At 52.0% G+C, this 23,589-nt stretch overlaps 2 protein-coding genes across 5 annotated transcripts in view; one reads left to right on the forward strand and one right to left on the reverse strand.

The window, feature by feature from the left end:
• Nucleotides 1–9,183, reverse strand: UBXN10 (UBX domain protein 10). Of its 3 annotated transcripts, none has more exons than XM_052656828.1 (2): nucleotides 9,096–9,183; nucleotides 1–3,026 (listed from the first exon to the last, which is right to left on the reverse strand). In XM_052656828.1, exon 2 carries the CDS (start codon nucleotides 3,009–3,011, stop codon nucleotides 2,166–2,168), a length of 846 nt encoding a protein of 281 aa, XP_052512788.1. In that variant the 5' UTR covers nucleotides 3,012–3,026; nucleotides 9,096–9,183; the 3' UTR covers nucleotides 1–2,165. The 3 variants fall into 3 exon arrangements, with proteins under 3 accessions (XP_052512788.1, XP_052512782.1, XP_052512794.1); XM_052656822.1 differs by lacking the exon at nucleotides 9,096–9,183 and adding an exon at nucleotides 7,827–7,890; XM_052656834.1 differs by lacking the exon at nucleotides 9,096–9,183 and adding an exon at nucleotides 7,489–7,584.
• Nucleotides 7,342–23,589, forward strand: part of PLA2G2C (phospholipase A2 group IIC) — a 26,615-nt gene continuing 10,367 nt past the window's right edge. The window contains exons 1-4 of one of the 2 annotated variants that reach the window (XM_052656843.1): nucleotides 7,342–7,597; nucleotides 17,850–17,965; nucleotides 20,774–20,918; nucleotides 22,822–22,925. In XM_052656843.1, coding sequence (XP_052512803.1) covers nucleotides 7,362–7,597; nucleotides 17,850–17,965; nucleotides 20,774–20,918; nucleotides 22,822–22,925 — 601 coding nt within the window. In that variant the 5' untranslated portion in view covers nucleotides 7,342–7,361. The remainder of the gene's footprint in view (nucleotides 7,598–17,849; nucleotides 17,966–20,773; nucleotides 20,919–22,821; nucleotides 22,926–23,589) is intronic. The other variant, XM_052656851.1, reaches the window with a different exon arrangement.

The raw sequence follows: 23,589 nt of genomic DNA on the forward strand, positions 1-23,589 counted from the left end.
TCTCACACACAAAAAAAGCTCATTAAGGAGTTTCAAATCTAGCTTTATTAACAGATCCCCAAATATACTAAAATATTTCTATGCTTTATGTGTTCCAATTTTTTTCCCACCACCCCAAAATTCTAAGCTAGTAGCAGCAGCAAATCCCTAAGTGCACAACATTCTAACTCCTTTAAGCATGCTCCATTTCACTGCAGTTTGCTAAAGATTTCCTGCCTGGAGAAATTACCAAGTCCCAGGTGGGTGGGATTTTATTCTTACCACAGAGTAGGTGTGATTTCGTGGGAGGCTCTTCCTCCTGATCTTCCTCGGAGATCAGAGGCAGAGTTCTGTGTTCCAGTCCCAGGTGGGAGGCGAAACTCCTGGACTGTGAGTACCAGGCACGAGTTACCTGGCCCCTGGCCCCCATGCAGGATCAGCGGCCGGAGGATGGGGCCAGTGGCGGGGGCCTGACCAAGGCGCTGCCCTCCCTGGCTGACCTTTGCAATCAGAGGAGCGGCTAACCAAAATGGCATTAAGAAATGTTGCAAAACATTCCAAAATAGCCTATTCTAGAATGATCTGGGTGGCGTGGGATGCAGTTTGGGACAAGGCAAGCCTTCTTCAGAGAAATGATGCTGGTGTTAATCTCCGGGGCTGTGTTATTGATTCGCTGGAAGTAACATTTCCAACTGCAGGCCTTATCTACACGCAAGATGCACCTGTTTTTGGTTTTGCTTTTGCTTTTTTGGCAGCGTGTGGGATCTTAGTCCCCTGACCAGGGACTGAACCCACGCTCCCTGCATTGGAAGCCTGCAGTCTCATCTGCTGGACCACCAGAGACGTGCTGACATGCACTTGCTGCGATACGTCTAGAAGCCCTGCCTTCTCTGTGTACCTAGCAAGCGGGGGTGCTTATCAGTACTCAGGGCTTCCTGACAGCACGGCTCTGGGAGGACAAGTGTTCCCCACTCTGAAGGGCGATTTGGCCATAAAGGGGGTCCAGATGCGACATGGGAGCCTTGCTGAGCTCACCATATGAGGAAACTTTGGCAGATTTCCACGTCAGCACTTCCGAGCTGGAAAAACAAGGCTCAGGGGTCTGCCACACAGCTGCAGGCATCATGCTGATTGACCGGACATTTACTTGGGCACGTGGTCTCAGCACAGGTGCAGCAAAGCAACACCAAACCCAGGTGCCCTCTCCCTCCAGGGGATTCTAATTCAGAGAACGCGGGCACCTGTGTTACCTCCAGGGCGCCTTTGCGCTTGAAGTTGGGAGCCCCTGAAACTGGGGGATAAAACAGCGTATCCACACCTAGATCAGCCAAGGGGGCCTTTCCTACAAACTTGTGCAGACTTGTGGGCTTTTGTGTCATTTAAAAGCAAACGATACCACCACTGGCAAATGCCAAGGATGGCAGATGCTGCTGGCTTTTCTCAGTTTGGGGGAAATCTTGTGCACAGAGAGCAGCTTCCAAAAATTGTAAACCTGGTCAGACTCTGTCAAAAATATAAAGTGGCCCCTGGCTACTCGCTGCTTATGGAAGGGATTTATTTTCCAGCTCTTGGACTCTCGGAAAGTTGGTGTGCTGGGGGATCTGTATTAGCAAAAGACCTATTCTTTCCCCTGAAACCACCTCACACAAACGGTAATCCCCGAGAACTCGGGCCACCCGAGACTGGCAGGGGGCTGCTCCCCAAACAAAGTCAACTGCCTGCTTCTTAAAGATGCCTGCAAGGAACACAAATGCCAGTGCAGTACTTCCTCAACCCTGGTTATTTAACAGACCAGAATCCTCTCTGGGAAGTGTTTAATCCTGCATCAAATACAGAAAGGCGAACCACTGGCTTCCAGCGAGTGCAAGTTCATTGCAAAGGCAACCAGGTGCTCCAGGAAGGACCTGAGCAGCAAAGGAGGGCTGAGCTCTTCAGGGAGCAGCCTCGGTCACTTGCCAGTTCACTCCAGCGCTGGGGGGAACTGAACAACAGGAAGAGAATCTTCTTAACGCATTTGGTGCATGTGTAGATTTCACGGCTCTGAAGAAGCTTGGAGGGCGGGCATCCCAAGAGCCACAGGTGCACCAGGTCTATATGGCACCTAGAAGCAAGCTGCCAGGGAGGCTGTGGCACCCATGCATGCACCTCGCTGAGACACCCAGGACCCCAGTCTGATGGCTGCAGACTCAGGACCAACCTTCCCCCTCTTCCTGGGAGATGCCCAGCACCGACTTGTTGGGGATTCCACAGTCCTGCAGAGACTTGCTGAGGTCAGAGAAACGTCTCCTGGGCACCTCCATCGTCTCAACGGCGCAGTGTTGGTAGGTGGCCTTGTTCTTGTGTTCGGCCACAGCCACGACGGTCTGCAAGTCATCAGTTGGCCGGAAGTGGCGGACGAACCTTCGGCCTGAGGGTGAGCGGATGGCGAGCAGCAGCCTTGGCTCTTCATCTGATGGCTCTTTCAGGTCTCCGGCCCTGGAGGAGGTCTGTCTCTCGGTCCGCACGAGGACTCTCCTCTCTGGGGAACAGGTTTGAGCCTGGGGATCTTTTTCACCCACCTTCGTGGTGCAGGCCTCCTTCTGGGAAAGAGCCTGGGCGCTGCTGAGCCGCAGGGAGCCGGCCTTCTTAGCGACAGTCTCCAGGGCGCCCTCCTCCAGGGTCCTTCTGTTGATGGAAGGGAGGACTGGGTATTTATTGAGGGAAGAGGACGCCCCAAAGGGCGCCTGCTGCAGCAGCTCTGGGATCTCACTGGGGGCTCCCTGATCTGGAGATCCGGGGGTGCAGGCTCCGGGTTTCTGGCTGCTCGGCGACTCGCAGGGAATGGCCGGAGGTAGAGAAGCTGGGGCGCGGCCGGAACAACCCTCTGTGCCCAGGTGCTTGTGCAGCCTTGGCCGAGTACGTCCCTTGGCGGACTTGGGCCTCGTGACATGCATGTTTAGTGAGTCTGGCTGCCAAAGGAAGCTGTCGGTCGCCGTGCTGCCAACAGGGCTGCATTCAGGGGGGGCTATAGTCACAGGGGCTTCGGTGGCCATAGCTTCTCAACAGCCCTAAGGAAGCAGGAGAAAAGAGGAGGCCGTGGTTAAATGTTCTGGGACTTCTGGACCTGAGCCGTCCCACTCTGCACGGGCCAGCATAAGGACCAGCCACAGTGGGGGCAGGGGGAGGGGTGGTACAGAGCAGCTTCTCTCTAGAAGCTGCAAGTCATTCATTCATGCACTCCAGGCATTGGAACGTATCAGTGAACCCAAGTCCCTGCAACTCAAAATATTACAGTGAGAAGAGGCTGGTGTTAAACCCACAGCAAACATCTTTTGAAAGAGTAGCAACTGGTATGGCAAAAGCAAAGGTGCCGCACCAGAGAGTGACTGGGCGGTCCGGTGGCTCAGCGGTGAGGAGCCCGCCTGGGAAGCCTGCGAAGGAGGCCTGCAGGAGATTGCCTACGAAGCAGGAGTGCCCAGATGCTCAGCCATGTCTGACTCTCCAATCCCAGGGACTGCAGCCAGCCAGGCTCCTCTGTCCATGGGATTCTCCAGGCAAGAATACTGGAATGGGCTGCCATGCCCTTCTCCAGGGGATCTTCCCCACCCAGGGATAGAACCCAGGTCTCCCACATTGCAGGTGGATTCTTGACTGTCTGAGCCACCAGGGGCTCCCTTTGTTCCAAAGAGGGCAAGGAATCCTGTTCGGTTGCCCAGCCAGGAAACCACGCTCAGCTTCACTTAAGATTTGAAAGCTAGACCCACAAGCGGCGTGCACTCCTTACAGAGGAGGGGCCCAGTCCTCGCTGAGGAAGAGCCCCTCTCTGCCACCCCGGTTTTCCCTCCCTTTATCCTTTCCTCCCTCTTTTCCCATCTCCTCAGAGCTTCTTTTCATTCAACCTTGTGTGGCTCGGTGCACCTCACTTCATGCAATGACCCTCTGCTGCCCTCAGTCACCAGGCTAGGCGAGGAGAGGAGACCCCACTGCTGGTCCACTCACTGGCCAGAACTCAGGGAGGACTCAGCTTCCAGACCGGGGCCGGCAGTCCCTTTCCATAAATGGCTGGAGAGTAAATATTTTCGGCTCTGTGGGCCACAGTCTGTCGCAGCTACTCATCTCTGCCCGTGTAGTGTGAAAGCCGCCATCGACAGTGTGGAAATGAACGGGAGTGGCTTTGCTCCAAGAAAACTGCCTTTCTGGACACTGGCATTTGAATTTCGTACCCTTTTTCATGTGGCACGGAAGAGTCTTCTATTTTTCTCAACCATTAAACACGGTTGTTAGCTCATGCTCAGTCGTGTCCGACTCTGTGCAGCCCCACGGACTGCAGGCCCGTCGTGCTCCTCTGTCCGTGGGAATTCTCCAGGCGAGGATACTGGAGTGGGCTGCCTTGCCCTCCTCCAGGGGATCTTCTCGACCCAGAACAAACTCAGGTCTCCCGCCTTGCAGGCAGATTTGTTACCGTCTGAGCCACCAGGGAAGCCCTGTTAGTTCGTGAGCCACACAGAATGTGGGGACTCTCCCTGGTGGTCCAGTGATTACAAATCCACCTTGCAATGCAGGGGACGTGGGTTTCATCCCTGCTTGGGGATCCGTGGAGCAACTAAGCCTGCGTGCTGTAACCAGTCTGTGCACTGCATCAAAGGTCCCACGTGATGCAACTGAGACCAGACACAGCCAGATAAGTAAACAAATATTTAAAAAAAAAAAAGAAAGGAAGAGTGCTGCCCCAAGGCCATCAAGCAGCCTGAGAAACAGAACCCAGGTCCGTAATACCCAATTCTCAAGGGCCAAGCTTGGCCTCTCCCCCACCACTGATCACGTTCTGTTTCTTCAGTAGCTGTTGACATTTCTGGTACATTGCTTTCTTTATCTACAGAAGTAGCTGCATGACCTTGAAAACATTATGTACCTAGCTCTAAACCTCAGTCTCTTTGTCTGCAACAGGAGGACAGTAATATGCAGCAGAGTAGGGAAGGCCATAAAAACCAGACTTGTAAAAGCTTAGGCTTTTCTGCTTTTGGCTTCCTCTTTGTTTAGTGCTTTCAATTATTTAAGGTCCAAAAGTCTTACCAGCTGCCTCAGAGTTCTTTTCCAGGAGGTCCTCCGGTGGGTCCACTCGGGCCCCATGTCTACCCCCCTCACTGCTCAGAAATGCCAGAAGGTGGACTCCAACGAGCTACTGCTTATGAAACTGTCTCCAAAAAAGTGTTCTAATGTGTCCCTTCTTCTCCCACATTTTATTTATTTATTTGTGGGCACGCCACAAGGTGTGTGGGATCCTAATTCTCTGACCACAGATCGAACCTGGGCCCTCAGCAGTGAAAGCACAGTGTCCTAACTGCTGGGCCACCAAGAAGTCCTCCCAGTCCCACACTTTAATCGTATACTTATCTCTCATTGACTTACTCCAAGCTACCTTCATCACACAACCCTGAGTGACTCAACTCAAAGCCTCTTAGTTCTGCACCCCAATATTCCCATTCTGTGCATACTACTATCCCTGCCTAATCTGAGGGTGTATGGCCTTCCTCGCTACTAAAACCACAGCTAAAACAAACATGCAACATTCCTATGTATTCCTTAAGTCCTACTCAGCTCAAAGTCTGCTCTGTCTTAACTGCAAGGCCCTGTGTGTACTCCACTCTGCTCACAGCCTGAGCCTTTCCACTCTCCCAAGTTCCCACTTCGTCTTTCACACTCAATCTGGCTGCTGGGGAGTTTGGGAGCCTTCTCAGCATTAAAAAAAAAAAAAGCCTGCCCAACTCCTTGTTAATTTAATCTATTTTCTGATCAACTGTGAAGAATGTGGGGTTTTTTCCCCTTTAATTTTAAAGCCTTTCACTTGTAATTAAGCAGCTCTGCACCTGAAGTCAGGGCGGCATGGGAAGGTCAGAATTGCCCAACTGTTCTGCCAAAGAGAAGCTCAACTGGGAAGCCGACTCCCCCTCTCTGCCCACCCTCCCCCCCTCGAGGAAGGGCTATTAATTCGCCACAGCTTCTACAGAATTATCACAGACTTGGCTTCTAACTCCCACACATGCCTGGGGAAGGTTTAACTGTCAGTAAGTTTGGTAACTTAGAAACCTCTTCCTTAACAACTTTGATGAGGAAAGTCATGTGTTCTCGCAGGCTCTCTGCTGGATTATTTTTAACAGTAAAACTTGACTGTGTGCATGCACTTTCTATACCTTTTGGTGCTATATAATTATCCATGTTCAGGGGGTGTCATAGTCAAGACACCCTGGTCATAAGATAACATGACTTTGAGCTATCTCAGAGGGGAAAAAATCCTCAATTATGACTAATTCCTCTAAGCCCACTCATGGTTATTTAGAGATTAACACCTCCTTCAGGTAAAAGCGTTCCATCGAACCTGCTTTCATAACCCTCTGCCTCCTCGCGAGTGCAGGGACCATCTGCTACATGGAGGGAACACCAACTCTCCCCAGCTTCTCCTGCAGGGAGAGGGGAGGTGGGGGAAACAGGTGTCTGGGGACCTGGGCCAGCGGTGCCCTTCGATTCTCACCTTGGGTCTCACGCTCTACCTGGGAGGCTTCTGCCACAGCCATCGTCAGCCCTGCTAGGCTCAGCTCACCACCTCTAGGCCTGGCACACTCTCAACCACAAAGTGATTTTTGACAGGATCTAGGCGTAGGCTTCTGCCAAGCTGCCAGCTGAATAGGCAAGTGGCCTGTTTACTTAAAACATAATAGCTGTACCCAGAGGCCTGCTAGGAGTCAGAAAACAAACATTGATAACCGTTCCCAAGGAACCACCAAAGGACAGGTGCCCATTTCTTAGGATTAATTACCAAATCAGCTGGAAAGAAGGAGAATTTTGACTGGAGAAGCTAAAGTCATATTCCTGCTTCCCAAAGGCCCCGACCTCCCCACAGCGGGTCAAACCACCCTATATCACTTACAACCCAAATCTAAGCCTACGATAAATGCAAGAAAATAATAAGCACCCACATACCATCTGCTGTTATATACCAAGGATACATACATTTGTTTTGAATTGGTCTTCTAAAAATGTTTATCAGTTAATACTCTCCCTTGCCAACCCCCACCCCTCCCTGTGAGGCTTTCAGGATGAAAACACTCAGAAGAAGCAGGAGAGGACAGCTGGCCTGAAAATGAGAACTCTTTGGTACCATTCCCAGTTCTGCCCGGGACTAATGATTAGAATACACTGTCCTGCGCAGAGAGCCAAGTTCAAAAGGGGGGGCGTGGAGAAACTGGACCACAAGGCCACCAAGTGATCAAAGATTTGGAAAAGGAATTGGGGATGATTCCAACAGCAGTGAGGAGCGGTGATCAGGGGTTGGTGGAGGGGAAGAGCTCAATTCTTTTCCAAGTACAGGCAGCTCCAGAAGGAAGCAAGCTTGGGCAGCAGGAGCAATGTGGGAGGAGGGGCAAGAAAGAGCCTCTAGAAAGTGCCAATTGACTTGGATGACAGAGCACTGGTCTGGGGGAGGCTCAGAGCTGGTTCCGGCCTCTGCCAGAGTCACAGGACGTCCGCCTGTACCTCTCAGTCTGCGTCCGGTCTGTACTGCCCAGCCAGGAGGACATGGCCCAACGGTTTCCAAGGCCCCTCGGCTTCAGCAGAGCCCGGAAACCGTCCCATTCCGGCAACGGTGAGCTCTGGCCAGCTGGGCTGGCTTTGCCCCTGGGGAGTAGCCCCTTCCCTCCTGGAACCCCAGCCTGTCTCCCGGGGTTCGCCCCTGGGCTCTGCTCTGGGGAGGCCTTCCCCGGGGTGGGGGAACCGACGAGCCCTGCGGGGCTCGAGTCTGGCCCCTCCAGGCCCCCGGGGAGGCAGAGGACAGACCCTGGGGCCCGCCCAGCGGCCCAGCCGGCCGCGCTCACCTCCCGGCGCAGCTCCATCTGCGGTCGGGGGCAGGGCCCAGCCCGCGGGTAAACAGCCCGGGTCTCCCGGGCAACCACGCGGGTGGGCGGCCACGTGCTTCCGGCCTGACCGGAACAGCCGGAGAGGGCGGGGCGGGGCTGGGCGCGGTGGCGGGGAGGGGGTTGTCCCTGGGAGACTTGGGGTTGGGACCCGTGCCTGGCCTCCCCTGCCTCCTCTCTTCACTCGTCGCTTGCCTGGCCGCTCATCTCCTGCGGGGAGAGGGCACCCGGCGAGGGGAGCCCTGGCCTAGGGCTGGGAGCGGCCTCCTGCCTGCCTCAGACCCTTTTTGTGAGCAGCGGCTTAGGCCCGGACCCTCCTCAGTGTCCCGGGTTTTCAGACGAAGCTGCTGAACTGGCTGATTCTTGGGAACCCGCGAATCCCAGCCGCTGTTGTAAGGGCGTCTGTTTGGGTCTGGTACCGCTTGTCCGCCTAATGTATGCGCCTTATCTCAGCGCAGCCTGCCAACAGCTGCCTTTTGACCTCCTTTCCCCATCAGCCTGCCGCTCCCAGGCCACATCCAAAACCCTCCTGTAACTACATCTGCAGCCGGCTGGCCCTCCTGACCGCTCCTTCTGCTTTGGTTAACTCCAGCCACTTCTACCATGCTTGTCTTCCAACACCTTCCAGAGGCCGGTTCGTCGCCTTTCCTGCTTTCTCCCCTTCAACCTGCGTCTTCCCTACCCTGGCGAATCCAAGCTCCGTTGCCTCAGCTGTTCCCTCGCCAGAGCCCGTGCCCTGTGCTGCGGTCTTTCCATCGCTCCCACCGGATGAAACCCCAGCCAGTCCACCCACACCAAGGTCCTGAAGAAATCCGGACGGGCGGTGATGTCACGGACATGTGCGGCCTCCAACCTCACCCGGACCCTCAGCCTTAACACGGAAATCCTTCCAGCTCAGTTCTGACTCCTTTCTTCTCACTGGCTGTTTCAAACCTTGTCCTCTCTCCTGGAATCTCTCACCTGTCCCTGTTCCTCCTCCTGCTCAGAAGATAACCTTTCTCCCTCTTCAGAGAGAAAATAGAAGCCGTCAGATGGAAGCTTCCTCAGCTCTCTGCCCTCAGAGCCGCAGACTCGCCTACTTCTGTCTCCTTGCTTTTCTCTCTCCCTCCGGTTCCAGTGAGAGGGGACCCATCCTCTGATTCTAAGACCAACGGCTGCTCCAGGGCTGCCCTGAAGCCTGCACCCTGTCCACGGGGCCCCACCCATCCACAGCCTCCCCACACTCCAGACCTTCGCTCCTGCTGGCTCCTCTGCCTGGAACGTTCTTCACTCTCCGCAACCCTTCATCCCCTTCCTTTGCCTCATGCCCACCTATTCTTCAAATCCCAACTTAATAGATGAACATATTCTTCCAAGATGGAACTAAGGGAGCCTCAGAAGGAGTTCTCCCTGGACTCTTTAGTCTGCCAGGCCCTGTTCTAGACTCTTGAAATTCCAAAGGAATGACTAGTGACTGTATCATCCGAGGACTTGGTGGCTCAGACAGTAAAGAATCTGTTCGCAATGCAGGTGACCCGGGTTCGATCCCAGAGTTGGGAAGATCCCCTGGAGGAGGGCGTGACAACCCACCCCAGTATTCTTGCCTGGGGAATTCCATGGACAGAGAAACCTGGCGGGTTACAAGCCACAGGGTCACAAGGAGTCAGATACAACTGAGCAACTAACACTTTCACACAGATTGTTAGACGATCGTGTTAGGAGACATTCAAGAGCCGTATATCATCAGAAGAAGGAGTTCAGATTCACTGTGTAGCCTGATGGCAATACATTTGCTACTGTGGCTAGCTCAGATACGTGGACCCAGGACTCTAATGGAGCGCGGCCCTGACCCTCCGGCAAGGTGTTCACACTTGGCTGAGAAGACAAGTCGCACAGCCATAAGGAGTTACAAAGCAGATCCTTCTCGGCACAGTCTGAGCCAAGGCTGGAAGAGCAGCACGGGCCGGACGTGGTTATGAGACAAGTGACTGGCAGGGACGGGAGGTTCTCCGGGGGCCTGAGGAAGGGGGTTGTTTCACCAGAGGTGTCTCTTCCCATCTCAGAAAAGAAGCACCCATTCTGCGGGAGCAGCTGGAGAGGGGCCTAGGCTGGGCAGGCTTCCTGCGCGGGTCACCCCCTCACCCGCCCTGCACACCCAAGGAGGCACCTCAGGACCCACGAGGGTGCAGAAGGTGGAGGTTTTTGGAGCTGATGGTTCTGCAGCTCTGTGCTGCTGGCTTGTTTCTTGTAAATGATTCTGTCAGAAAATATCTAAGCCAGGCTCTTCAGCCCTGCAACGCCCACCCCAAAAAAGATGAAAGTGGATTCTTCATCAGCTATTTTAATATCACCTAAGGATTATGCAATCCTTTGGAAAATCAAATTGGCTTCTCACCCCGTTTGTGTGTGTGAGTGAGTGTGTTTGTGGGTGTGGATGTATCCCCATGTGGGCACACAGGGAAATGGTGCTTATGCCTGGGGTCTGTTTCATCTTTAGCGGCCTGTGCCTTTTGCTCCAAGGGGCTGTGGAATGCACAGCTCTGGGGGCGCGGGGAGGCTGCAGGGAAGGGAAGCAGAGGAGGCCGGCCAGCCAGTTGCTGTGTCTGCCTGCTTTTTAAAGAGAAGGCTGACTCTGTGCCTTTGTCTCGCCTCCTTCTTTGAAGAGGATGCCTTTAAAGGATGAACCCTGTAATTCCGGGTCTCTGGCACACATACAAGGTGGATTCTCAGTAAACAGGGCCATGGATCACTGCCCTGTGGGGTGCCTGTGGACTCACCTCCTTTCCAGCCCGGGGTCTCTCTGCTTCCCAGCCCTCTTCCTGGGCTCCAGCCAGCTTGTTCCCCAAATGCACCCTCAGCTTTTTCATCTTCAGGGTCTTCATGCCTGCCTGCCCGGACCTTGGTCCCTTCCTTGAAGTTAATCCAAATTCACTGACCCTTTGAGACTCTTCTTAAAAATCACCACTTTCTTGAAGCCTTTCCTGACCATACCCGCCCCCCACACCGTCCTGTGCTTTCTCTAATCCCTTTCAGTCCAGTGGAACCTGCCAGAGATGGCACCATGGACTTTACTAGGTCAGCTCTTCTGATCTTCATCACTCTCCTCCTTACCAATGTAGTTGCAAAAAACAATTGAGCCTCAGCGCCCCCCCAAGTTAATGATTGGCAGAGAAGTGTTAGAACCCCAGTTTGGCTGATTCCAAAGCCCATTGTGTACCCTGCGCCTCTTCTCACCCCTGGCGCCCCACCTGGCACTTGCCCTGTACCCGCCTCTTGTGCTGGAAGAGAGGTGGCAGGTGTGACCTCTGGGGTCAAGGCTTGAGTCTGAATTCCAGCTCTACCACTTGCTAGCTGGCCACCTTGGGTAAATGCTTTAACTTCTGTGGACCTCAGTTTCACATCTTAGAGTGAGATGATAAGAATTGGATTGTTGTGAGGCTGAGATGAGATAATGCGTGTACAGGTCTTAGCACAGTGTGTGGCCGGTAGTAAATGCTCGGTGAGAGTTAAGTCCATTGCGCTGTTGTTCTCGGTTCATAGGGCACCTCCCCTTCAGGCGGTTATGAGCTCCCTGTGGGCAGGAAGTTGCCTGCGTCTATGTCCGCTGCTTTGTGGTGGGAGCGTAGCAAATGAGAATTAGAGTAAGGGCAGTGGTGATGTTGATTGCACAGCTGACGTTTCTACGAGAGATCCTGCACGCTGCCCATTGGTATCCCCCCTGAGGGTATGTGGCTTGAAGTGGAAATAACCTCTCCCAGGGCTGGGCTGAAGGCAGGAGCTTCAGTTTCTTAGCAGCTTGTCCCCAGAGACCAATTGGCCTTTTCGTTTGTTTGTTTTTCAACTAGAGACTTGGGGATTTTGGCGTCTGTGCCCCCGTGGCCCAGTCTGTCTGTCCTCAGTCTCATTCGACAAGTCTATTGAGATCACAGCCTTGAAGCAGAAGGTCAGCTGGGCGGGTCTTTTGGTAAAGAGGCCAAGAGACTGGCACAGTTAGTCTTGCCTCCTGATGAATCAGCTTCCTGAGGGCACTGCAAGAGAAGTTTCTAGAGAATGAAATTTGCCCCTTGAAGTACTGTAGCTGGTGTTTTTTAAAAATATTATCTCTGCCATATGGTTGGAAAATATCCAAAAATGTATCGCCTACTTCCCAGTGTTCTTCAGCAAAGCATACCAGGCATGGTAACTCACCTTGGCTACTGTTGACCAAGTGCTTTCACCATCGGGAGCTTGCTGAGTCTTGCCGGCAGTCCGTGGGGGGCCAGCTTATTGTCTCCGCCCCACAGATGAAGACGCTGAGGCTCGGGGGAGCTTCAGCGGCTCTGCCAAGAAGTGGCCGACTCTGCACAATGCAACGTTTACCCGGGGCTTGCAAGGCATTAACTACACCCCAGGTGAAACACTGTTGACGTGACTGCAGCCATCTGCCCCGCGCTCACAGCCCCAGGTTCACGGGCTCGGTCAGTTATCCTTTTAATCATTCCTCCGTCTCCCCTGCCTCCTGCTAAGAGCGGCCGCTCCTTTTGTCATGCCCGTCCTACTTCTGCGTCTGAGAAAAAGAGGCTGATTCTCCTGCCAGAATTTTGTCGACCGTAAGAACCTTGTGCCGTGTGCTTGGATGCTCAGGGCTGTCTTCAGTTTTGTTTTCTCAGCCGTGTTTTGGATTGTTAGAGGGCTTGGCTCAGTGACCCGCGGGTCAGCAAGAGAACGGCTAAGGGGGTTCGGGGTGCTGAGTTTGGAGTCAGACACACCTGGGGAGTTCCCTGATGATCAGATGCAGGGGCCCTGGGGTCGATCCCTGGCTGGGGAACTAAGAGCCCATAAGCCTCATAATGTGGCAGACAAAAGATAGCAGACTGAGACGCCCTTGGATTAAGCCCTGGCTCTGCCAGTGTGCAGGGCAACACACCTAACCTCTGCCAGTCTCCGTCCCATCGCCCATGCACTGCGGTGGACCATCTGCGCCAGGCTTAGCCCCATTCTGGTCCTCCATGGTTGCAGCTTTGCTTTTATTTATGAGACTTGAAGCATGGTAGGACTCGGACCGTTCATTCATTCGATCCTCAAATATTGATTACTGCACATCTCTCCACGTCTACTTTTCTTTATCAGAAAAACAAAGATAATGGTAGTACTTATCTAGCTGAGGACTAGATATGAGGACTTAATGTGTAAATATATGTGAAGTGCTCAGAATTGTGCCACGTGGAAAGTAAACGTGATACACGTTAGCCATCTTTTTTAGTACTAGCTGGTGCCAGGCACAGGGCTAGCTGGACTCCAGATGAACAGCATAATGGTGACCCTTACGGACCTTGCAGGCTCCTTCCTCCTTCTGTTCTCCATGGGGAGAAAAAACCGAGCAATGTTTTATCACTGTCCACGGAAGATGAATTGATGGGTTGGAGAGAGAGTTGCTCTTAGGGACCCGCCTGCCCACGGCTCCCTCCGTCTCCCCCTTCATCAAGTCTCTATGCCTCTGATCCTGTGCTCTTGGCTTTGGTTCAGATCCCCCGTAAACGATTAGTCAAAGGGAGAGGACCATGTCCGTCTTGCCTAAGTTGTAGCTGTGGAGGTCAGTGTCTGTGGAAAAGCTCTGTAGCCTTCAAAGGGCCTCATGGGCAAGAGGTCTAGGCAGTGGGCGCCCAGCGAGGCGGAAGGAGCGCTGGATTTGGAGTTGGGACGTAGGCTTGTCCTGCCCCCCCGCCCCCCGCACCCCGCAACTTGGTAAGCCGCGTGGGTCTCTTTCAGGCCATGTCTCCCCTCTGAGTTGGCGTCTCAACTGTCAAGTGAAGAAGTGATAGGTCCTGGAAGGGTTGCAGTGAGGAGTAAACAGATGCAGAAAACAAACGAGGTCATTCAAGGCCCCCCTAAATGCCTCCTTCCTTTCGGAGTTGAGTCCAGAGCTCCCTTCTCTGAGCTCGAAAGCGTTTATTTACTCAGCCACTAGAGGGCACACACATCACTCTCGTAGGCTGGCCTCCCTGGACCCAGGCTCAGGCGGAGGGGTGCAGCCCCGGGAGGCTCCCTGGAGAGAACACCTGTGCAAAAGTGGACGCCGCAGAGTTGGGGAGCGGGAGAAGCTGACACCTGGAGGCAGCTGCTGAGGCCACAAGTGGTCCCCCAGGGCGCTCAGGGCCTGGGCTGGCCTTTCAGAGATGTCCGGGAGGAGACAAGGGGGCCGCCCTTTATTTATTTTTTTATTGAAGTATAGTTGACATACAGTATCATGTTAATTTCAGGAGCCCACTGTCGTGGCTGATGAAACATGCTGTGCAATGGTGACCGTGATAAAGTCTGTTAACCATCTGTCACCACACGAAATTATCACAGCGTTATTAACTATAGTCCTTATGCTGTGTGTTACATCCCCATGCCATTTGATACCTGGAAGTCCATGCCTCTCAATGCCCTCACCTCCTTCGCCCAACCCCACCTCCCTTCCCTGTGGAAACCACCTGTCTGTTCTCTGTATCTATGACTGTTTCTGTTCATTTGTTTTCTGTTTCAGATACCACATATAGCTGGAATCATATGGCACTTGTCTTTCTCTGTATGACATTTCACTTGGCCTAATATCTTCTAGGCCCATCCATGTTGTTGCAAATGGCAAACAATTTAGTTTTTTATGGCTGGGTAGTATTTCATTCTGGAGAAGGAAATGGCAACCCACTCCAGTATTCTCGCTTGGAAAACCCTATGGACAGAGGAGCCTGGAGGGCCTCAGTCCATAGGGTTGCAAAGAGTTGGACATGACGTAGCAACTGAACAATATTTCATTATATATACATGTTAAGGAATGCTTAGGTTGCTTCATATCTTGGCTATTGTAAATAATGCTGCAGTGGATATAAAGGTCATATGTCTTTTCAGATTAGTGTTTCTGTTTTCTTTGGATAACTACCCAGAAGTGGAGTAGTTGGATCATATGGTAGTGAGGCAAGGAGATCCAACCAGTCCATCCTAAAGGAAATCAGTCCTGAATATTCATTGGAAGGACTGATGCTGAAGCTGTAACTCCAATACTTTGGCCACCTGATGCGGAGAACTGACTCATTGGAAAAGACCCTGATGATGGGAAAGGTTGAAGGCAGGAGGAGAAGGGGATGAAAGAGGATGAGATGGTTGGATGGCATCACCGACTCAATGGACATGAGTTTGAATAAACTCCGGAAGTCGGTGATAGACAGGGAAGCTTGGCGTGTTGCAGTCCGTGGGGTCAAAAAGAGTCAGACACGACTGAGACTCGTTTGAGATTCAGATTGAGATTGGTTGAGATTGAGACACGACTGAACTGAACTGAACTGATGGTAGTTCTATTTTTAACATTTTGAGAAACCTCCACACTGTTTGGCTACACCAATTTACGTTCCCGTCAGCAGTGCCCAAGAATTCCCTTTTCTCAACGTCCTGGGGACTTGGTCCTTTAAATCATCACCTCCAGGGGCTACTCTTTCCATCATGGCCGGGTAGGGTCACAACCTTGGAGCAGACAGGGGCAGATCCCAGCGAGTGAGTGAGAGTGTCAGAGCAGCTGATATCCCATCCCTAAAGAGGGGGCCTGCCAGAGACTGTGCCAAGCATTCAGGAAGCAATGGAGAGCCAAGCAGACTCTCTTCCCATGGGGTGCTTTTGATCCAGATATGGTCTGTACCTATTTGGTTTCTAACCAGCTTGGAGGCCCTCCTGGGGCCACAATCTTGTCTCCTTAGAGGAAGGTATGTGTGTGCTAAGTTGCTTCAGTCATGTCCGACTCTGAGACCCCATGGATTATAGCCCTCCAGGCTCCTCTGTCCATGGGATTCTCCAGGCAAGGATACTGGAGTGGGTTGCCATTTCCTCCTCCAGGGGATCTTCCTGACCCAGGGATCAAAACCAGGCCTCCTACATTGCAGGTGGATTCTTTACCGCTGAGCCACCAGGGAATAGTTGATGCTTATTAAGAGCCTGTACTATCTCATCGCCAGAAATGCACCCAGGTCCCTTTCTTCTTCTCACCAAAGTGTCATCACTCGCTCTTTTGAAAAATATGAGTCCCTTCATCATGGGCTAAACCATCACACAGTTATTTTTTTTTTCACACTCAAAAGAAACAAAGGAAGTCAGCCTGTAAGATGGAACCTAATTTAAAAACATTGCAGCATCTGAGCTGAAGGCTGGCTGGGACCAGGCCCGGTCACAGCCCAGCCTCTCATCATCTACCAGAATCTTGCCAGTGAGGGCAAAAGTAGCAAATTCTCCCAGAATGCTCGAGCAGGACGCTTGGTTTTGAAATTTTCTTGGGAAACTTTGCCACAGGACTCCATGTGAGGACATGGGACCCTGAGCCCACATCCTGCTCTGTCATCCTGGGAGACATGTGCCGGTTATGGCTACCATTACCATTGCTAATGAACTTCCCAGGTGGCTCAGAGGTGAAGAATCTGCCTGCCAATGCACGAGACGCAGGTTCGACCCCTAGGTCTGGGAGACCCCCCTGGGAGTGGGGATGGCAACCGACTCCGGTATTCTAACCAGGAAAATCCCGTGGACAGAGGAGATTGGCAGGCTACAGTCCATGGGGTTGCTGAGTCATGCGTGACTGAGCAGGTACGCATGCACCGTTGCTAATAGTAACAAGAAGGGTGTGGTCACCTGGTACAGCATTTTACAGTGCCAATCTGTTTTACTTGCTTTATTTAGTTGATCTGCACAAGTCTATGCAGTAGGGGGCTTTGTGAGCAGGAGGAAGTTGTCCAAACTCATGGGCCTCAGTTTCTCCATCTCGAAACTGATAATAGAGTTTCTCAGGTTATTGTGAGGATTAAATAATGTAACACATCTCAAGCCCTTAAGGAAAATAGCACCTGGCATCTACTAGTTTGTTTTTATTTCTTCTGTACAAAGAATTTACTTTATTGGAAATAAATAGGTGTGATAAGTGATCTGCGAAGTGTTTTTTCTTTTTTTTATTGAGGTATAATTCATTTACAATGCTGTGTTAGTTTCAGGTGACGGCAGAATGACTTGGGTATGTGTTAGTCGCTCAGTCGTGTCTGACTCTGTGTGACCCCATGGACTGTAGCAACCCCAGGCTCTGTCCATGGGATTCTCCAGGCAAGAATCCTGGAGTGGGTAGCCATTCCCTTCTGCAGGGCATCTTCCCGACCCAGGGATTGAACCTGGGTCTCCTGCACTGCAGGCAGACGCTTTACCATCTGAGCCGCCAGGGAAGCCCCGTCTAGTTAGGCATCTATCTGTTCTTTTTCAGATTCTTCCCCCATGTAGGTCATTAGAGTGCTGAGTAGAGTTCCCTGTGCCGTGTGGTAGGTCCTTGTTGGTTGTCTATTTTATTTACGATAGTGTGTGCCTGTTAATCCCAAACTCCTGATTTGTCCATCCACCCCCCACTTCCCTCTTTGGTAGTCATTAGTTTGTTTCCTATGAATATGAGTCTATTTCTGTTTTGCAAATAAGTTCATTTGTATAATTTTTTTAAGATTCCAACTAATTTCTTAATAAATGTTTGAAATGATTGATAGGGAATTTTAGTCTCTTTAGGAGAGGAAACTGGGATTCAGAGGAGCTAAGTTTATGGATAAGTTACTTGGTCATCAAGGAAGGAAAACCCAGGGGGACTGCCATGTAAATGAGGCCAGACTTTCCCACACTGGGCCAGACTTTCCCACACTGGATTTCCATCACGAGCCGTATAGCATTGCCTGTCAACTTGGCACCACAGGAAATACTGACTCTTCAAAAGAAAACTAAACAAGGGTGAAGGCTTAGTGTTACCAGAGAAAGAAATTTTAAAAAAAAGAAAACTTGGACTTTTCAAACAATTGAACCATTCTTATCTTTATATTTAGGTCTAAATACCTGAGGGGGAATCATATTCAGAGGTGATTAGGTTTAAAAAGGTCTCTTTGCTTGGAGCCCCCCACTGAGGGCTTTTGAAGACCTGCGCTGTAGTTGTGGGTTTCAGTACCACGTAGCGTTCCTCATTTTGGTCATTGTCTCCCCAAATAGGACTTCAGCGGGCAGAGCCCTCGGAAACAGAGGACGGTGTGGTTGTGGCGCCTTGGGCCGCCTGAGCTCCTCGGGAATGAAGGTCTTCGGGGTTATCGTGGTCTTTGCTTCCTGCTGTAAGTAGTTACAGCGGGGCGAGCTCCAAGGTGTCTGTGTCTGGGGCGACCCCTCCTCAGGTGGCGTCAGGTGAGGGGAATCAGTTGTCGCTCAAAGGGGAATCTGGAGTGAAGTGGGCCCCCACCGAAGTCCTCCTTCTGCGGCTTCTGCACAAAGCACTCAGCCCAGTGCTGGGATCTCACAGAACATTTAGCAAATCAAAGGTTGCTAAGCTTTTGCTAAGAAAGAGGACATCCGGCCACTGTTGTATCACACACATACCTTTCAGGAGTCTTTGGGTGCTGGTTGCCCTTATTTACTTATGTTTAAATTAACTTTTATTGGCATATAGTTGATTTACGATGCTGTGTTGGTTTCCCTGCATAGCATGTGATTATGCATGCATGTACACGTGTTATACCGCATGTACACATGCCCTCTCTCTTGCAGATTCTTTCCCACCCAGGCCGTTGCCGAGTGTGGAGTGGAGTTCGCTGTGCTAGAGTAGGCTCTTTTTAGTCATGTGTTTTATATGCAGTGGCGTGTCTGTGTCAGCCCCAGTCTCCCGATTTATCCCTCTCCTCTGGCCTCCCTGGTAACCCTAGTTTGTTTTCTGCATCTTAAGTTGCCTTCATTTAAAGCCGTATGGATTCCAGAACAAAAGCGTGGATATATATCTAGCTAGTTTCAGTTCAGTTCAGTGGCTCAATCGTGTCCGACTCTTTGCGACCCCATGAATCGCAGCACGCCAGGCCTCCCTGTCCATCACCAACTCCCGGAGTTCACTCAGACTCACGTCCATCGAGTCAGGGATGCCATCCAGCCATCTCATCTAGCTAGTTTAGGAATGATTAATTCTCCTCAGAAAGGCATTCTTACGGTGACCTATGGAATAATGGGTAATTATAAGTCATTGCTTCCAGGAGATCAGATTACAGATCTCTGCAAAGTGAAAGAGAACTTACTGGGAAACAGTGTTGGGTTTGCTGGAAAACTCTCTGACGTGTTGCTTTGATTAGATGAGTGGAGATTTGCCCAAATCCATTTTTCTATCCATTCCAGCTGTGAAACAATCGCTTTTGGGTTCCCAAATCAAAATGTCAAAAATGGGGTCCTGGTTCACTTAGTCAGTGGTGGAAGGCAGTTTTCAAGATCATGATGTTAGAGGCAGGGGATCTGTGTGCAGGAAGGACCACTGCTGCACCCCGCCCCCCGCCCCCCGCTCCATGCGCCCCAGGAGCGGAGTCTCAGTATGGTCCTACCCTCTCTCCAGGTGCTGCTCCGGCAGCAGAGCCTGCCCCTAGGCTTGGGCCCCCGCCGCACTGTGTGGGATCACAAGGCATCCAAAGTCACAGAAAGAGATGGGAGGGCTCCTGGGAAAATCTCCCTAAACCTCCCATTTTGGGTTTTCTTCTTCATGTTTTTATTTTTATTGTAAAACTAAGATTCATTTGTAATTACAATGTGAAATACATTAGTGTGGAGTAACAAGATAAAATCCCTTCTCATCTTTCACAGACCCTTATCCATTTCGATGTAAACAGTCTTCAGAGTTTGATATACATCCTTTTAGGCCTGTCTGGGCTTCCCAGGTGGGGCAGTGGTAAAGAATCCACCTGGATACGAAAGAGGAAACGAAAGAGGCGAAGATTTGACCCCTGAGTCCGGAAAATCCCCTGGGATAGGAGACATGGGTTTGACCCCTGGGTCAGGAAGATCCCCTGGAGGAGGAAGTGGCAACCCAGCCCAGTATTCTTACCTAAAGAATCCCATGGACTGGTGGGCTACAGTCCATGGGGTCCCAAAGAGTCAGACATGACTGAGAGATTGACATACACTCAGGCCTTTGAATACATATGTTGCCAACATTTCAATAGAAAATAATATAGGCTTGTTGTAAAAAATATATATAATCAGGCAGCATAAAAGTATTTAAGATAAATGTTGCCTGTTTTTTTCTCCACCTACTTCCTCAGTCCCACTGCCTAGTGATACTGCTATTAAAAGTAGTATGTTTTCAAGACGTCATTTAGTTATTATCTCCCTGTCAGTAGGCATGTGGGTAGTCTCCAATTTTTTGATATCACAAATAATGCTGCAGCAAACATTCCTCTCTCTCTCTCTCTCTCTATATATATATATATATATATATATACTCCTCACTTTCCTGAGCACTTTGTAGAAGTAAAATTGCTAAGTTCTTGTGTGTGTGTGTGTGTGTGTGTGTGCTCATTCATGTCTGACTCTTTGGGACCCCATGGACTATGGGCCGCCAGGCTCTTGTGCCCATGGAATCTCCCAGGCAAGAATACTGCAGTGGGTTGCCATTCCCTCCTCCAGGGGACCTTCTCTAGCCGGGGATGGAACCTGCATCTCTTGCGTCTCCGGCGCTGGCAGGGGGATTCTTTACCACTGTGCTGCCTGTATTTGCTGTTAAAAAAATGAATTGAGGACAGCTTTTTCTGCCTCTTAAGTATTCCATTTCTCCTGTGAGATTGTAAAAGCCGTGGCGATTTTTGCAGGGACTGGCATTTCTGGCTTTGAACCTTTCTTGTTAATGATTAACATCAGACCTGAGGGTGTTTCTGCACGGGATGGTGGTCTTTTACTGTGGGGAGAAGACTGTAGTTGGCAGCATTGTCCCAAACGTCCTGGAAACTGGGTTCTCCTCCTGGGTTAGCAAGAAACTAGCTGTGTGATGCGGCCGACTGATCCTCTTTCGTCCCCATTAAAGGGGCTGGTGTCCAGTTTAGGGGGCTCTGGCTAGGGGATGTGAAAGCAATCTTTCTCATCACGTCTTCCCTTCTTCCATATTTGCTTCTTGTCAGTGATGGCCCCCACGCACAGCAGCTTCTGGCAGTTTCAAAGGATGGTCAAGCACATCACAGGGCGGAGTGCCTTCTTCTCATATTATGGATATGGCTGCTACTGCGGGCTTGGGGGCAAGGGGACCCCCGTGGATAACACTGACAGGTGGGTGCAGAGGCTCTGAGGCTTTCTGTCATTTGATTCGCATCGAAATCCTTTCTTGAAGAGAGAGAGGATGTTCGGACTTGCAAATTGCAAGGAATAAACCAATTTGGGTGAGCCTGAGCAGAAGGACAAAACTGAATGGGACTGGGAGGGAGGTCTTGGGAAGCCTGGGCTGGGGCCAGCTTCCTGCAGTCTGGGGCCTGCAGGAGGTTCGCTGCTCTGCTGCCACCATCTTGAGATGCTGGACAGTGTTTGAATAAGGGGCCCTCTCGTTTTCATGTTGCACCAGGCTTTGCAGATCATATGGTCAGCCCTGCCCAGAGCTCTAGAAACATGTGGGCAACCCAGAGCTCTCAGTCCTCATGGCAAATGCCGTCTTTTCTTGGGCCCTCACGTTTTAGGATTAGCAGTGCAGCAGGACTGACCTGCTGTCGCCCATCCTGAGTCCATTCTGCAGGAAGGAGAGAGAATCTGAATGGCCCAGTTTGGAGAAGTTGTCCATCTGGGTGAGGACACGTGGCACAGACCCGTCTGCCAGGCCTACTTCTCAGGACGGAGAGGGGGGGTGTGAGTTCCCAGAAAAGGTGGAGGTTGGTGTTATCTGGGGAGGGAACAGGGAAGTAGGAAACAGAACGGTCTGTGCATCTTTTTATTTGAAGAAATAAGAAGCAAAATGTTCCTGGCCATGCTCACCGTAGTGTGGATGAATATAGCCCCACAGCAGGGCCTGAATATCACCCCTGGAACTTGAGTCCTCTGGGCTGGGCTCATGAGACCACAGACTGTTCCAGCCAGGAAGACCCCAGAGCCCCGGAGGAAGCCCGACACTGACGAAATGCCTGGCACGCGCTGAGCCCTGGGACTGGCGGTCTGCGCCCAGGGCCCAGCTGACTCCTCCTAGCACATGGTCGAGGCCAGGCCACCATCTCCATTTCACAGGGGACAGTGGTGAGGAGCCCACTGAACAAAGCCGCAGAGCCGGGAGACCTTCAGCCTCTTGAGCGGCGGAGTCAGGATTTGCACCAGAGTTTCTTTGTTTCAACGTCCAGGCCCTTTAACGCTCTGTGCGTCCCCTTCCAAGTCCTAAGGCTGATGAGCATTCCAACACTGTTAGCCAAAGATGACAACCAGGAGCCCACGTGTGGATGCAGATGGTGACGGCGGAAGACTGAGCGTCCAGCCCAGCGGATCGGCCAGTCCCCGTCTCTGCATTCCTGCCGCTCTGACTTCGCTGGGGAGGCGGGCGGGGGCCATCCCCAGCTGTTTTCTCTCCTCCAATATTGCCCCTGCTCCATCTACCCCATTGCCGCTGCACCAGCTCTCAGCCTCAAGAGAGCAGAGACTGAAGGATGACATCTGACGTGCTGACCTTTGTCTGCTCAGAGCCTCTCCCAGGGCTGGGCACGTAGTTGGTGCTCAGTTATTAATTGAAGGCGAAAGGAGAAGAGAGCGGCAGAGCGTGAGATGGGTGGATGGCATCACTGACTCGATGGACATGAACTTGGGCAAACTCCGGGAGTTGGTGATGGACAGGGAAGCCTGGCATGCTGCGGTCCGCAGGGTCGCAAAGAGTCAGACACGACGTAGTGACTGAACAACAACGGCGAGTCATTAAATGAATGAATACATCACAGGAGCCTAGATTTTGGGGAAATTCACCTCTGAACCTTGTTTCCTCCCACACAGAATGGGAACAAGGAATGCACCCCTAGGGTCACTATGAGGAGCTCATGTGCCAGCAGTAGGTAGAGAAGGGGTCTTTCTCTGATTTTTAACACCACCAGGAAGTCACCTCCCTGCCTTCCGCATATTGTCATCCGGGAAGGAGGCAGGTGAGTCCTTTCCCGCCTTCTCCCAGAGCCGTCCTCAGGAAAGCCCCCGTCTCCCTCCGTCTGGCCCGCAGGTGCTGCCTGGCCCATGACTGCTGCTACGAGAGGGCGAAGCACCTTGGCTGCCAGCCCGTATTGAATGGCTACCAGTTCCGTGTGGTCAACGGGACCGTGGTCTGTGAGTAGTCCTCTCTGCACAGAATGTCCTTGAACCTGGGCCTTTCTTAAAGTTCAGCCTCGTAGACCCAGAGAACTTTGGGAAAAGGAGCTTTTTTTTCCCCCCAAGTGCTTTGGGATGGAGAGTGGCAATTCTGAGCATCTGTGCTTCCTGAGAGCGCAGCCCTGGTCCTCCCGGTCCCCCCACCTCGTCCCTGCTCACAGCTGTGCCCCCAGCTCCCTCCCCTGGAGTGCGGGTTTCAGCCCACAGTCCCCGCCACCCACCCAGGGTCCCTCCTGGGCTCAATAAGTAGTTGTTGACCGAAGATTACACTGAATCTTGCGGCTGCGCTTGGCAGCTGTTGCTATTGAGAAGCTTCTCCCCAATGTCTGTTGTGTGTTAACAAAGCGGCTCGGCTGTCTTTCAGTTGAACAAATATTTGTGAAGAGGGTTGCGTGCCGAGCTCTGGGGTAGCTGCCGTGAATGGGGGGGCAGGGTAGGGAGCCCACCTGGCCTCGAGGCCGTTCAGGGAAGAGGACAAAGGACAGTGTGGGCCAGCGCTGAGTGTCCCGCGGGGAGGGGCTCCAATTTCTCAGAGCGCGATCCGGGGCGGCTGGGGGTGGGTAGGGCAGGCTGGATCTAAAGCGCGAGCTCACTTGCAGGCAGCAGGCCACAGGCTGGTCTC

The sequence above is a fragment of the Budorcas taxicolor genome, chromosome 2, assembly GCF_023091745.1.
Source record: "Budorcas taxicolor isolate Tak-1 chromosome 2, Takin1.1, whole genome shotgun sequence".
In the NCBI taxonomy this organism is placed as follows: domain Eukaryota; kingdom Metazoa; phylum Chordata; class Mammalia; order Artiodactyla; family Bovidae; genus Budorcas; species Budorcas taxicolor.

Bases quoted from the DNA above. Each gene is read 5' to 3' on its own strand.
- UBXN10 (XM_052656828.1), bottom strand. From the start codon at position 3,011: ATGGCCACCGAAGCCCCTGTGACTATAGCCCCCCCTGAATGCAGCCCT.